Source organism: Nannobrachium achirus (genome assembly GCF_963921795.1).
Source record: "Nannobrachium achirus genome assembly, chromosome: 22".
Taxonomy (NCBI): domain Eukaryota; kingdom Metazoa; phylum Chordata; class Actinopteri; order Myctophiformes; family Myctophidae; genus Nannobrachium; species Nannobrachium achirus.
Window position 1 is genome coordinate 23,993,004 of NC_137829.1, and position 15,860 is coordinate 24,008,863.

The following is a 15,860-nucleotide window of genomic DNA, read 5'->3' on the forward strand; positions in this document are numbered from 1 at the left end:
GGAAGGAGATTTTATCATTTAAATTGATTCTTACCATAATTACAGCAGACAAAAACAATATACACTCAAGTGCCCTCTGGCTACTTCATTTGTCATGGTGATAAGAAGTGTATGCTATTGTACCCTTAGTCCTTACACTATGTAAAATGTACCTTCAGTTGATCACTATATTTCTGAGGAGTATGATAATATTTAGTATTTTGTACAAACAAAGCTTCTCCTTTTCTACTGACAAAAGATATGTTTTCTTATGTATAAATAAACGACATGTATTTCTATATCAAAAGGATTAGGTCTGGTCTATGCACATCTAGAAGAATCTATCAATCTTTCCCCTAAATCCTTTATATCGCTGTCGTATTCCTTTACAGATGCCTAGGACAACATAGCCTACAGCTGTATCACACAGAGTCAAATTGCCTTTCTTCACCCAAGAGGCGTGTCGCTTGCATTCTAAGAGGGATTTTAAAAGCTGGAGACCGCACAGATGTGCAGTTCAATCTGCCGCTGTTCAAACACACAACACAAGGGGCCAATTTGCATAGAGATTATTATTATTTTTTTTATTTTTTTCAGAGAATTTTAAATACGAATTGTGATATATCTCAGAGACAGGTTGTTAACCGAGGGGATTATTTTGGAGGTGATGATGCTCTATGCCAGTTTTTCAAGGGGATACCTCAACATGCATTTGTGTCCATAGTTTTTTTTCTTCACATCAGAGAAGTACAGTAGCTTCAAAGATGATTCGATGCACAACATCATCCATCATCATTATGGCCGCTTCCTCCAATAGAGATGGCCTCTGCTGAGCTTGTTCTGAATGAGTGCCAGGTGGGTGGAATCAGATTTGAATATGTGCTCATGTGGAGAGGGTGTTTGTTTCAGGTCAGCGGTGTTGCAGCCCAGTGCCTTCCCTATTGCCACCTGTGACCTGCCATTTTCATTAGTTTAGAATGGATGCCAGGGGGGACATGGCTGTGATTTCACATCCACTAGGACCAGTAAATTGAGCTGGGGAGGTAAATATTGGACTACAGGTGGCTCATATGACTTTGAGGACATACGAGAGCACTGCTCCTATTATTCATAATAATGGTCATGTCTAAAGGGCCAAGCGCAGAGAGCTATGGAGCAAATCACGTTTACTGCTATGGCACGCGACTTTGGACAAATGACCATGGCAAATCATTTTCAGTGACGTAGGCTTGAAGTGCAAACGTTTTGGATTGGGGAACAAAGTTCTTCCTATTCACCAATATTGTACTTTCACAGTGCAGGTGAGTATAGACGTTTCCCACCGATGAGAGGACATTACATAGGGACTCTCCTGGTGCCTGGGTTGGAATGAATTTAGCCCAGCAATACATTTTGCATAAGTACCAGTTAGCTGCTTTGTAGACAACTGCCTCATTAATAGGCTGACCTACATACATGGTCAATTTGTTAGCGTTAAATCCAAGCTTGCACCAAACTGAGGAACACACAAAGAGACCATTATTAAAATCTTGTACCTATTGTGGCACATTTGCTCTAACAACAATGCATCAAACATTTCCATAATAGCAACTGAATTAGTGATTTGCATATGTGCATAAGCTCTAAATCACGAGGGCCTTGGAGCAAAGGCTCTCAATGTTTGCCATAAACATCTGTGACAGTAGTCTGCCAGTTTCAGAACATTATGAGGATTTTACGACACAGCTCCAGCGTTTACCCTGTAATCTATGTCTCACAATCTGCATCTCAGCTGTTGTTATTTTGTCTCTTATACTGGAGAGTTGTTAAAATAACCCAGATGCTACAATACCGCCCTGAACAACAAAGCACAGTGGTGGAGTACGGTTTTCTGCACCTGGGGTTTGCATTTCCAGGAGAGGCGAGGGCGAACAATTTGAGATGAAATGTAAAGTGGTATAATTTCCCTTGGTAGACAAAGATGATGGTGATAATGTACAATATATTATCAAAGGCCTAATGTGCAACAGTGAAATAATAATAATTGAAAAAAAAAAGCTCTCCGGATGTGTTTGTCTGTGTAGGTTGCAATGCCTCAACTTGAAGCCTGCAGTGCATTCTCTGCCAAGCTCAATACTGGCCACAGACCTTGGTCACTCTTTCAGCATTCATGTAACCAGCCTTGTGAGTCAAGGGAAGAAATGACAGCTCGCTCGTGCTTCTACACTTTATATCGCCTGCCGCTGCTCCACTTGGCTTTCTGCACCATTTCCACAATCAATCTCAAACAGCAAAACGTCTCCTCCAATTGCTCCCAATTGGCAAGCTCTCCCCGTTTCTCACTTTTCTGTCATCACTCTACTTTCATCAGACTGCTCCCTAAACTTACTCTGCATCCAAAGTCCTTTTGGAAAAATCAATTCAGTTGGCTTTTTGCCTCTACATATAGAGTGGGGCACCTTTAACAGTGACACCAGTCTACATTAACAAGTGAAAAGATTCTGAGGCCCACAGTTTAGTGTCATTAGTGATAGTGTCATTACAATTATGTTCTTCGGCCATGAAATGGAACTGGCTATACAAGGGCAGGAAGAGTGACTTTAAATAACCCAAATGACTAAATGGGTCATCCAAATGACAAAGTAGCACCATATTAGATGATAGCTAAAAAGCAACAAAAGAAGTAAAGGAAGGACTGAAACTCTGTAAAAACCATAATCATAATAAAGCTGATGCTTTTAGCAGGAAAGAAGATTGGGAGAACCAATAAAAATGTCAACATATTCAGAACAAATGTGCACCACTACTGTACATCACACAGTAGCACATTATGGTGAAGGACAAAGATAGACGCTGCTCTCTGGCAGCACAGAATTACAGTGGCAGCCAGGGTCCAGCAAGATATACCAGCAGGTGAGAATACAAAAGATGGATGAAAACCTACCTGTCTCTCCCCACAGAGTATCATGGCCATCAATTTGCACGGTGTGTTCATTATTCAACGTCAGCAAGCCACTCACAACCTGCCAAACAAGAAACTTTGATTAATGGCGGGGGATTTCAGCATGAGATATAAAATAAACCTTGGAGAAGTTGTAGGGCTGAGCTGATAACAGAAAACTAATATTATGTGTGGGGGGGAACAAAACTTCAGCTGATCAATACGGAGCTGCCCAGGCAAATTATGCTTCTCTAGCAGATGATAAATTAATCGCGAAAGACTGCAGAACTGCTGATTCCTAGACTCCGGTGCATCATGTGAGCCAAGGCCAATCTGATTAATACTTCAGCGTTTGGAGGGTCTCTCGTTCACTCTGGCCACAGTGGGCGTGTACAGTATGTAGGTCGATGGCTCAGCTCAGCCCAGTTCTATTATTCGGAGGTACACAGGACCAGGGCTCGGGGATCGCAAACCTCAGCTAATGAGGAGGTCTGAATAAACCAAAGTCCTGTAGTGTACCTGCCTGGGTGCCTGGAGGGCGTAACGCTACAACCGATCTCTCTTATTCTGTTCCCAATGCTTTTCAATGGGCATGGCATGGTATGCGACATCACTGTGAAAACAAGCTCTTCTTTGAAATTCTTTGTGCACGTTTGTTATGAAAGCACAGAGGAGAGATGCACTGCTGCTGTGAAGAAAGGCACATGCCATGTAATTGGTAGCCTCAGCAAGTGCAGACTAGGACACGGATGCAGAAAGCTTGTATAATATGTATAAAAACAAGCGTTGTCTATCACCATGTAAGACACAAGGCACATGGGAAGGAAACTTGAGTCTTTAAAATAGCATGAGAATAGAATTACAGTGAAGACATTCTCTGTGTGTGTGTGTGTGTGTGTGTGTGTGTGTGTGTGTGTGTGTGTGTGTGTGTGTGTGTGTGTGTGTGTGTGTGTGTGCGCGCGTGCGAATGTGTGATTATGTGTCACTCTGACCTGTGTGTGTCCCATGCTGGAGGCTGCTATCAAAGCCTGTTGGAGGGCCTTGTTCTTCAGAATGCAGTCCTGCTGCTGGCCCTCAGAGCTCCATTCCAGCTCCAACAAGTACTCGATGATCTCTGGGTGTCCTCGGAGAGCAGCGTGGACCAGCGCACACTGTCCGCTCTTGTCCACATGGTCAACCTGGCCAAATATATGACACCACTGGCTTTATGTCACAGTAACAGTAGGACCCACCCCACAACAGCTGTCATCCAAATCAGGTTTCAACAGGTTAGTACAATAGTGAATTAAGGGACAGTGTTAGCGTCTTAATAACTTTGTAATTAGCTTAATGACCTGGCCCTAGCCAGTAAAAAACCTACAGTATTTTCTGGACTATAAGGCGCACCTGACTATAAGGCGCACTGTCAATGAATGGTCTATTTTCAAACTGTTTTCATATATAAGGCGCACCTGACTATAAGGCGCACATAATAGACGCTTATGCATCCAACAGATGGAGCTGTACTAAAGGGAATGTCAATGTCAATGAATGATCCATATATAAGGCACACTGGACTATAAGGCGCACTGTAGTTTTTTGAGAAAATTAAAGGCTTTTAAGTTCGCCTTATAGTCCGGAAAATACGGGTATGTGTTAATTTCCATTTTTAACTTACTGCAGAGTATACAAATGTAACCAAAGGAACCAGTAAGGGCTGCTTTGGTTACATTTGTACACACTCAGAGTTAAATTAAATCATGATTTGGGGCATCCGTTAAGAGTTCTCAACATTAATGGTACACACAGATGCTCCATTGCTTATTGCGTTATAATCTACGTTAAACGCAATAAAAAAATGGAGCATCTAATCTAACCAGAGTGCAGATGTTAGTTAGAAGGTTTGACCCTCAGCTTGCCCATCTACATGTCAAAGTGTCCCACTGTCCCTGAGACACACTGACACCCCTGGCAGCCTCCCTTCTGAGCGCTCTTCTGAGCCGTCTGAGCAGTAACGTCCCTGGACCAGTAAATACTCCCTTTCTTTTTAGTGTAGGTAATATCTCGTATACATATTGTATGAGGCAGTGAAACAAAACGTTGCTGTTTGGGGGAAACCCATATGTCCCAAAACCCATTACATTTCAGGAAATGTGCTCCAATGCCGTTATTATTTGCTTAAGTTAACACTTTTAATTGGTTAAATATTTATAAAACCCACAGACAGACTTAACCACTTTCACTATAAAAGCCAATCATCATCATGTCGAGGTCTCACCTGGGCTCCCCTCTTGCACAGCAGGTTGAGCAGGCCCAGGTGTCCCGCGGCAGCCGAGAAGCACAAAGGGCTCATGCCGTTCTCTGACACCACGTCCACGCTGGCTCCAAACTCCAGCAGCAGGGCAGCCATCTCCTGGTGGCCCAGGTGGGATTGGACGCAGAGCACCGGGGCGTTGTTCAGCACCTCTGTACGATAATTCACATTCGCACCGCCCAACATCAGCAGACGGCTCACCTGATCATCAGAACGACAGCAACGACAATGTACAATTTAGGCATTTAGCAGACGCTCATACATCAATACAATAAGCAAGATAATAAGCAAGATAGTACATCAATACATCAACAACAATACAACAAATGCATAGGAATATCAATCTAGAAAACAATAATGTAGGTAGACCATGCAACTAATCAGTAAAGACTTTTTGTAAAACCTAAAGATTATATCTAGCTTTCATGTACAGTATGGTCATCGAGGGTAGGCGAGTGCTACAGTAAGTGCTATGGGTTTAGGTGGAGTCTGAAGAGGTGAGTCTTCAGTCCACGGCGGAAGCTAGGGAGTGAATCTGTAGTTCTAAGTGCGACAGGGAGTTTTTGGTGGCCAGGAGGGCGAACTGTCTAGGCCGAGTGGATCTTTGACCTGGGGTTTTTAGCGAGGTTCTGTCACCATCCCTGTGTTGGCTGATCTGACAACACAGACACACAGTACACCCATACATACACACAGATGTTGTTTGTTTCTTTTCATCTTTTTGATGCCAAAATGCAGAGGTTGAAAGAAAAAACTGACCGTCCATTACTAATACACCAACTGTATCAGTTACAGTAAAAAAAAAAAAAAAAAACTGAACTCATTCTCTAATAGTATAGTAATTGTAGTGTGACGCATTATTTCATACTGATCTTGAAATCTGTTCAAAGCTAAACTCACACACAGTAAGGCGTGAGATTCTATCGAACACAGTAAAACTGTGGGGTATTATTGACTGGGAAATGAATAATAATTGCTTGATCAAGCAGCGCTGTGGCATCAATTGAGCATTAGCAGCAGGAAATTGAACTGGCTGTATTTAGTGGAACTACAGTGGCATAAATTAACAATTGTTCCCTCGTGTTCCCCGAGGACAAAACAAGGCCGTTCTGTGAGTGATGCTCCACGCACCCAACATAACTCACAGAGAGCGTGGGGGTGGCATCAGCTGATGGGAGCCCCACTGTAATACTAATGTTAATGACAAAGAAAAATATAGCATCGTTTCGCTTAAAGCCAGAATACATCATTACGACATAATGGCTTTTTCCTGGAAAGGCCAATGATTTTCTCCCCTCTGCAACAAAGCGGGAAGGTACACATGTGGCCAGCAGAATTAAACATTAAAAAAAAAGAAATAACAAATCGCCAGCTCTACCATTAACGTGGCATTTGTTTATTGGATTACTGCTAGTCTAAAATAGCCTCATCCTCCCTGCAGAGAGCACCGGGGATGAGCCATGGATCAAGCTAATGGCAACAGAGCAAGATGAATCCATTTGAAACCAGTGAGTATCTCTATGTGGCTCTCAGTGGCGGCATTCATCAATGCCACGGTCGCATGCTTTACCGTGAGTGCTTCCAGCAACACATAATAATAATACTTATCTTAACACACAGCACACAACCATCAGTGGGATTAAAAAGCACTCGGCGAGGGACAAGCAAGATGGAAGGATGAACGGCAATAATGCCATTACATACAGTACCCCCCAGTACATACCTTATTTGGAGGATGCACATCCTACACCGGTAGGACAATCTTACTACAGGGGTGTCGCTTGCCAAAAAGGCACCAACCTAGAAGCTAACTTGTAGTTCAGCTTGTTGGTCAGTTCTTTTTGGTAAGCGACACTGATGTACCACTAGGGATGGGACGATAAGCCATATTATCGTTTATCGTGATAAAAAACACTCACGATAATCATATTGTGGAGATTTCATTTATCGTGATATTGTCCTCAGTCATGCACTGGGATCAATTCACCTTTTATTTTCCGAGCTGCATATTAAACCCTCTATAACCCTCTAAAAGGTACTTATGTGTATTATAAGTACTTGATACAGTCTCTATCAAATGTCTTTGCAAAAGAATAGCCGATTTACAAGCTCACAACGCGACATGTTGTGAGCTTGTAGATCGGCTATTCTTTTTTGGCAAATTTTCAGCCCCAGGATAATGGATTTTGTGATATGAAATGTTCATATTGTCCCATCCTATGTACCACAGAGTGAAAGCTGGGCCTCACCTTGACGTTTGGTGTGTACAGGTTCCTCAGCGAGGCCAGAGCTGCCGAGAGGCCGTCAGCACTGCAGCTGATCCACAGAGCCTGGAGCACGCTGGACGACACACCTGTTTTCTTACTCAGGCCCTGCAAATGACAACAAAAAGGATTCAGAACCACCGACATACATAGAAACATGCGTTTTTTTCACCCAATTTATAGAATTGGGTGAAAAATATTCAAAGACTTGCACACATTTTCAAAATTTTAAAAAAATAAGCTGATCTACAAGCTCGCAGCGCGGCACTCGATGCTGCGCTGAGAGCTTGTATATCAGCTATTTTTCAATAGATAAAGCATAAAACAATGGTTAAAGTGGTTCGCAGATTTGCATCCAAATTACAATTTAGGCAAGAGCGACAATAAGCAAGGTAATACATCAACACACACACACACACACACACACACACACACACACACACACACACACACACACACACACACACACACACACACACACACACACACACACACACACACAGAGAAGTGCAGGTCAACGCAATGCACCCAAGCACATTCATGCACAAACAAACAAAATAATAAAACACATCGATATTATGCGTGGAGAACCACAGCTGTGTAAGCTCTCAGTGCTTCTCCCGCCATCCTAAGGCTCATCCCGTGGTAACACTGCATCCATAATTTATGAATGCGCATGGACTGTGAAATTCCTAGAAGGGAGTTGAATTGAAGGCCAGATGGATGTGAGGTGTGTCTGTGGGGCCTGCTCGTCGTACAGTACCTTGAAGATGTGTGCTTTGAGGATGTGGTGGCCCAGCTCCATGGTCTGCTGGCGGTTTAGCTTCCCCTCTTGGCGGGACAGCATGAAAGCCATGAGGGCGTGGCCACTTCTGCTCAGGAAACAACACAAAGGTTACTCAAGTTATTATACAGAAATCGCTACAGACGATTTGTTCCCACAATTTATGCCACAGTTCTTTGTATTCCCAACTTGCATTGTTCCTTCCTTGACTTGCATCGTTCCTTCCGGACTTGCATCGTTCCCTAGTGCAGTGGTTCTCAACCTGTGGGTCGGGACCCCCAGGTGGGAGTCCCCAAATTATTTTGGGGGTCCCCAGATGATTAGCTTAATGTGCAACACTGTTTTCTCACTCAAGAGTAAACAAACCAACATTAAGTTAAAGTGTATAGCGGGTATATGCACATTTCTGAAGTGACAATTTAAGGACTTTTTAATACCTCTAAAATGACAAATTAAACATTGGCCATATTGTCAAATATTAGAGGCAGAAATTGTGAAAATAGCAGATCTTCTATTTTCACAATAGAACCGTGTTATACAAAATGTAACTCTTAGTGCTTGTCAGGATGGGGGGGGGGGGGGTTCCCCAGTTATGATTATTTTGGGGGTCGCGGCCTGAAAAGGTTGAGAACCACTGCCCTGGTAGGCAGAGATTTTGAAAGACTACTAGGCCTATGACATACATTGTTTGTCTAATCCACTTGTTGAAATCAGCAGTCAAAAAATTTCTGTGTATCAAATATAATATCCAAGTTAAAACAAAACAACAAAAAACCCACAACTGTTTTATTAAAGTAACTCAACACGGGTGGTGAGTGATCACACAGTCTTTTCACTGAAATGTTTGTTCCAGTCTTGAGCGTGAAGAGGAATTTGGCATCATTATAGGCCATTATTCCACCAAATGCTGTTCAGATTAGTCAGCAACTGTCGTCTAGACATCAATGGCCAAGCCTCAGCAGTGGACAGAGAATACAATAATTGTTTTCTTTCTTTTTTTTTTTACTGAGACTCATTCTGTTAAACCTAGCATCCCTAATCTGGGCACAGTAACAGGCAAACATTCAACAAAAACAGGCTACAACCAGTTAAAATTTGCTAAATTACAAGCTCATCATGTTGGCATAATGAGAAAGAGGTTTGATTTTGATGTTGAGAGAAAAAAGCAGGAGACCAAGTATAGACCCCTGGGGTACCCCGGTATACCCCGGTTCATCAACACAGAACGTCATTAGAAAACCACGCGTGATTGCACTTGATCTGGTTAAAGTCCTCTCTATAGGTTCTTAAACATAAATGTGTGTGTGTGTGTGTGTGTGTGTGTGTGTGTGTGTGTGTGTGTGTGTGTGTGTGTGTGTGTGTGTGTGTGTGTGTGTGTGTGTGTGTGTGGGGTGTGCGCACGCTCACACTCGTGTGCATGCATGTGGCAGTGCTTGACCTTAAAAGAAAAAAAGAACAGGGACACCACAAGGGAAGGCGATGTGGCAGCAATTTTTAACGCCTCCGCATAGGGTTCCAGACTCTTAGCCCTTGTTCCCTTCCCTAATGATGTGAATGGCCATAAGATGAGTCAGCGCCATTTAGAGACTACAGAGAGGTGACTCAGGTGAGACTAAAACACAGCACTGAGATCATCCAGAGTGTGCATAACAGTCGCCAATGAGGGTGACAGCCTGACAGGCCTCCAGAAAATAGACTGTCCAGCAGGGTGCAGAGGACAACAACCTGGCCCTGCAGCCAAGAGTTAGCAAACTCATGAAAGCTCATGTGGAAAGCTAAGACACATGTGTACTACTTGAATTTTACAAAACAGTGGTGGAGTCAGTTTGCTCCTTACTCCTAAAACTACTTACTCCATTGCTACGACTAAAGGACCTACTGTATAGTGTAGCCCAATTGCTCTCAGTAAATTCAAACTTCCATTACTACATTTAACATTAAACTATGGTATTAACAGCTGTTCATTTCAGTGCAAAGCAATACAGGGGAAAGAAACATCACATGTCAGGGTTCAGCATAGACAGATAAGAGTTACCCAGCCAACAGGTGCTAACCTGAAATGTTTTCCTTTAAGCCAACATTTGTGATACATTTTGTCCACGGATGGATTATTTGTAGCTGTGATGAATTGGAATTAGAGCTACAACCAATCAATCATACGATGTTTTGTTTTGTCTTATTGTACAATGTGTTGTCAGTGCTTTTGTTTTATGGATGCTGCAGTTGATAATCAGTCCTGTGACATTTGTACAATGCCGAAGGGCCTGTGTGTGAAACAATTAATAAAAGAAAACTTGAACCATACAACGTTATTGCCTGCAGCGCTGCAAGGTGAAAACATGGGAGCTCTGACCTGGGGTCACAGAGGAAGTCGGTGCTCTCTCCGTCGGCCCGCCAAACCAGCCACTCCCTGAAGGAGGGGTGGCAGAACATGCGTGTCTTGTCCCGCCGCCTGATGAGGAAGCAGGAGAGAAGCTCCATCCGCTGCTGAAAGTCCTCCCACGGCAGCTCCCCGCAGACGCTGCCAGCGTTGACGGCCTGGAAGAGCTGCTCGTCCGTCATGGGGTGCAGCGAGGCCAGCGCCACGTTGAGCACGGGCAGCGAGCGCTCGAAGGCCGAGTTGCTCATGAACTTCATGTTGCACTGCAGCTGGTAGAGCTCGGCCAGCGACACGGGCACCACCTTGTAGCCAGCGCTCTTGATGACCAGGTGGCCTCTCTCGAACAGGTCCAGGGTGAGCTTGAGGTACAGGTAGGAGCCCTGGCTGCGCGAGATCAGGTGGCTGCTCAGCTTGCCCACGACCACGGGGTCGGCCTTGCCGTTGAGGCTGATGTTGTTCATTATTTCCTTGCCGCCGTTGATCCTGTACTGTATGTACGCGTTGAGGTCGTTGTTGATCTCTTTGTTGTCCGGGAAGTCGTCCAGGGAAATCTTACAGAAAGGCAAGAGGCTGGTGATCTCCTGTGGGAAGAGGGAAAAAAAAGAGAAGAAAAGAACAAGGTCATGAGATTAGGAAATTAATAAAGAGAAATTATATTTTAGGAGCAACGCTGTGCTTAATCTTCTTTCTCCTCAAAGCAAAACATACACAAGGCTCATCAAAGGCTAATGTATTCATGTCTGAATATTAACAAGCATGTTTTAAACCCCTGTGCCAACCATCTCAAAAGGTATCCCTTCTGACCACAGCACAAAATTGGATTCTCAAAGTCAGTTAGGCCTTCCTTGTGTGTGTGTGTGTGTGTGTGTGTGTGTGTGTGTGTGTGTGTGTGTGTGTGTGTGTGTGTGTGTGAGAGAGAGAGAGAGAGAGAGTGTGTGTGTGTGTGTGTGTGTGTGTGTGTGTGTGTGTGTGTGTGTGTGTGTGTGTGTGTGTGTGTGTGTGTGTTTCCCCTTCTTATCTGGTGAAGGGCAGTCAGCAGCAGGGTCACCAACATATTTTCTGAGAAAGAGAGCTATCAATTTATGTGTGTGTGTGTGTGGGGGGGGGGGGGGGGGGGGGGGGGGCAATGGGGACTCTTCGAGTGGGCAGGCTGCAGCATGAGCACTGAGCCCCACACTTCTATCTCCATCCTGGGGTTCAGGAAAATCAATGCACCTTAATCCTCCAATCCCTGGCCTGTCTGAGGCTAGAGAAACATTGCCACAGTGAGATAACACCTTCTCCTCGTCGTCATCATCATGAAAAGGGATGGCCAGGGTGAGACACACGTGCGAAGACATGTGCACATATGGTATAATCCACAAGATGGCCATGGTGTCAGTAACACCTCAGAGAGGATACAGGTATTAGTTACTAGTCTAGGCCATGTGCAACATCCATCATGATGGAGCCTTCCACCTGCTAGGGATCATACTGTATGTATCTGCTGCTGGATGTGTGAATCAAGACCAGATCACCTCGCATCCCTGGTTTACTGGGGCGATAATGGTTATGAACTGAGTAATGTTCAAAAACAAACACCTGATGTACAGCAAAGTTTCCCCTGCTTCCACCACCACTACATGCCCAATTCAGCCTTCTTACTTTTCATGTGAGCCTCCAGAATCAGATATTCTGACCATTTGAAATTGATAAAGGGAACCGATAACGATTCACTCTTAACGGTCCGATTCCTTAAGAATCGTTCCTTTGATCCCAACCCCAGTCTCAACAGCATTGGTTTCATCAGAAATATGTGACTACTACTGACTAGTCTTCAGCCTCTTGTGTGAAAACATTAACTACAGTGTTTTCTGCTCCAGTAACAACATCACCCTTCTCTAGCTCGACTTTCACCCCACTGTGATAATAATCCAAACTCTAAGTAACCACTTAAATGCTATACTGTATCTGGTTGAAGGGGTCCTGTACTTGGCCCAATACCTTTTTCCCGCTACACCAAATCTCTTTGTCAAAAATAGCGAATCTACAGTACAAGCTCACAACGTAAGTTAAGTGTTTTAAGTTCTGCTATTTTCGGTGAATCTTCACCTATTTTTGGCAAATGTTCGTCTATTATGACATTTCCAGAATCCCTGCACAACTTGCACTCTACAGACGGGGAAAAACTATTTTCTACTTGACAGGCATGGCCCAACTATGAGAGGATTAATGAAACTGGATATATATATATATATATTTAAAAAAAAGAATGTAAAATGGGGATAACCACTGCGATGACTCGGCTTAGCATATCCACGGAACCTTGCCACAAAGAATTTCAATTCTCTCTTGCGGTTGTGGGATAAACAAAGCTGTTGCTCCATCTACGGTGGCGAGTGGGCTCGCTCGTCCTGCGCATACTGATGGGCAGTGCCCCAGGCCTGGCTTCTGAATGGGCATTAATAACTAGCACTCTGGCTGTCTGTCAGCACAGCTGCCACCTTCTCAGTCCTCATGTCCTCCATGTGGACTCAACGTAGTCCCAGCCTCCGTCTCCCTGACTGGTTGGATCTTGTGTTGCTTTCCTCTGCAACTGCAAAACCGTCAGCGGTCTTGTTTTACCCGGTTGACGCTGCTACTGTACAGTATATTTCCTATCCTTTTCAGCACTGACACTTTGCTGAGGGAATACACGTTACAGAGGGACGAATTGTGACAAGCACACACATGCCACATGAAGCCCTTTCAACTTTTACATGTGTCAGAATCTGCCCAGCCTGCTGTCAATCAACAAGGGGAATATCAAAGATTCATGCCAGATTCCACTATAGAGGTTTGTTACTGAGCTTTATTCACTGGGCACTGTCTGGGAACTGCAGTGTTATATCTTTATTGAGAGAAACATCAACTCAAGCTAATCTCACGAGTAGATCCCTGACACTCTTTACCGGAGGGCAGTGAAATGTTTAAATTGATATTTACATCATTATCCCAAAACGTACATTTCTGGTGAGAATGGAGAGTTTGTTCTTTGGTTCCTTACCAGCAAGTTGACTCGGACAGTGACCACCAGTTTGAGCCAGGAGGGGAACTTGGCTATAATCTTGGTGATGAAGGACGCAATGGTGTCTCCATAGTCTGGCTTGTGGAACTCGGCTTCGTTCAACCCATCTATCAAGATGATATGGTCATCTTCTGGGATCTTCCTCTCTGGACGGGGACGGACACGGACACGGACACACACACACACACACACACACACACACACACACACACACACACACACACACACACACACACACACACACACACACACACACACACACACACACACACACACACACACACAGATAAGTGGACATCTACTGACAGACTACCAATCGCAAAGATACATTTCCATGTTATACTTACATATGGTATAGAGTAGGAAACCAAGGGCAGAGAGAGGGGACACATGCAATACATGGTGGGAGTTGGATTTGAACTGGTGACCCCCCCACCCTGACAAGCACTTAGAAATTAGGCAGTCGAGGCATTACTTTTAGTTTGATCTAATAATAATAGCCGATCTACAAGCTCACAACGCCTCCCACTGTGAGGCATTGTGATCTTGTAGATCGTCTATATTCAAAATGTTTCCCTCTTTCTTATATCATTTGACAATTTAGACAATGTTTGACCAGTTTTTTGTTTTTTTGTTAAAAAGGTCTTAAAGAACTTTAAATTGTCACTTGACTGTCATGTGCTGTGTCTGACCCCCCCCCCCCCCCCCCCCCCCCCCTTAGTGCAGTGGTTGAGAACCACTGCACTAAGTGGCTGAGCCAAACCACCCCCCCCCACAACACTTTTAAACCTACAGTTCCAACAATGCAAAACTGATTAATAGCTGTTAGGAGGGCTAGTTGTTTTGCTTACAGCACTGCTTAATGTTAACAGTGTCACTCAGGGTTTTCAGGTTCATTTTCCGCTTTTAAGTAAATGTCTGGACTGGAGTGATTTTAAATCCGCGCTGCACAAGCCCAGCTGTGCTGAACTGCTATGTGGGGAGAGAGACAGCGGGGCTCTGCTCTGCTTCCCTGCAGTAACTAAGCTCTGCTCTCATAGAAGTGCAGTACGTAGGTTTAACAGTGTGCACGCTACAGCAGGGGCCTTTTCTATGGCTGATCTACCATTCCGCTTCAGCACACAACTCAACTGCCTGCCGGAATGTCACATTAAAGATTTGCTCTGCAGAGGCAGAAAATGTTAACCACTTGAGCTCTAGCTTATCGTTCGTCGCACAATGGTGTCATACGGAGAAAAAAGCCTATCTACAAGCTCGCAACATGTTCTGAGCATAATTTTTCATCTGCAATTTTCTCTATTTTACTCTACCACCGCTCAGTTCACACGGGTGTGATTTTTTATATTTTTCCCCCTTTAATCCCAGGGCCCTCGGGATACCCAATAACTTTGATTGGCTCCCACAAAGTATGTCAAGGGAGTTGGGTTTGACAAAGTTCAGAGGTGATAGTAGACACCTTTATGAACACATTTGTGAAGAAAGCTAGTGATTTAGATTTAGTTCCCAGATTGATCTAGCAATAGGCTAACTTTCCCTTACTATTGAGATAGATACTGTACAGTACTTTGCTTTAACACCGAGAGTGTAAAAATGGAACCAAATGGAACCATAAAGGTTCTATTTCTACACGATTGGAATTAGAAATGGAGAATTGAACAGGATTTCACTGTGTAGTTGCCTCGATTTTTGTACGCGTCTTTTCTAGAGGAGATGTTCACCCCAGCTGCCTGAATTGCATGTAACTCCACAGCAAACATTCCATTTTCATGTGCACTGTCAATTAAAATCAGTCCAAAAAGAAAAAAGAATCCACACTGCTCGCTTCAACACAAAGCAATTACCTTGGCACTGTGACCGCAGCCAGGCTGAGGTTTTGTCTTCCACTTTCTTTGTGTGGGATTGGAACTCTAATAATGCCTCACTAAATCACTTGTAGGGTGACCGTAACTGTATGCAGCCTTCAACGGTAAACAACGTCTCCGTGCTTCTTGTTACTATTCAACAAGTACCGATTCCACTTAGATTGAATGATTTCCAGAGTTTACTATGAGACAATCAATACATCAAAAAGAATATAACACAAATGAAACTCAGTTACACTAAAGAACACTGTATATATTATGTTTTATATATACAGATCCCTATTACTGAACAAACACTCTGTAGTAATCATTATAATCGAATACATAGAGTG

At 43.8% G+C, this 15,860-nt stretch overlaps 1 protein-coding gene across 5 annotated transcripts in view; it reads right to left on the reverse strand.

The window, feature by feature from the left end:
- The window catches only part of tanc1b (tetratricopeptide repeat, ankyrin repeat and coiled-coil containing 1b), a gene marked incomplete at its 3' end in the record, with an annotated part of 136,731 nt that overhangs the window by 15,451 nt on the left and 105,420 nt on the right, over window positions 1-15,860 (reverse strand). For all 5 annotated transcript variants that reach the window (XM_080752539.1, XM_080752537.1, XM_080752538.1 and 2 more), the window contains exons 12-18: window positions 13,646-13,812; window positions 10,594-11,201; window positions 8,220-8,328; window positions 7,442-7,564; window positions 5,157-5,393; window positions 3,892-4,077; window positions 2,903-2,981 (exon numbers count right to left, since the gene is read on the reverse strand). In XM_080752539.1, the coding sequence (XP_080608665.1) occupies window positions 2,903-2,981; window positions 3,892-4,077; window positions 5,157-5,393; window positions 7,442-7,564; window positions 8,220-8,328; window positions 10,594-11,201; window positions 13,646-13,812 (1,509 nt within the window). The remainder of the gene's footprint in view (window positions 1-2,902; window positions 2,982-3,891; window positions 4,078-5,156; window positions 5,394-7,441; window positions 7,565-8,219; window positions 8,329-10,593; window positions 11,202-13,645; window positions 13,813-15,860) is intronic.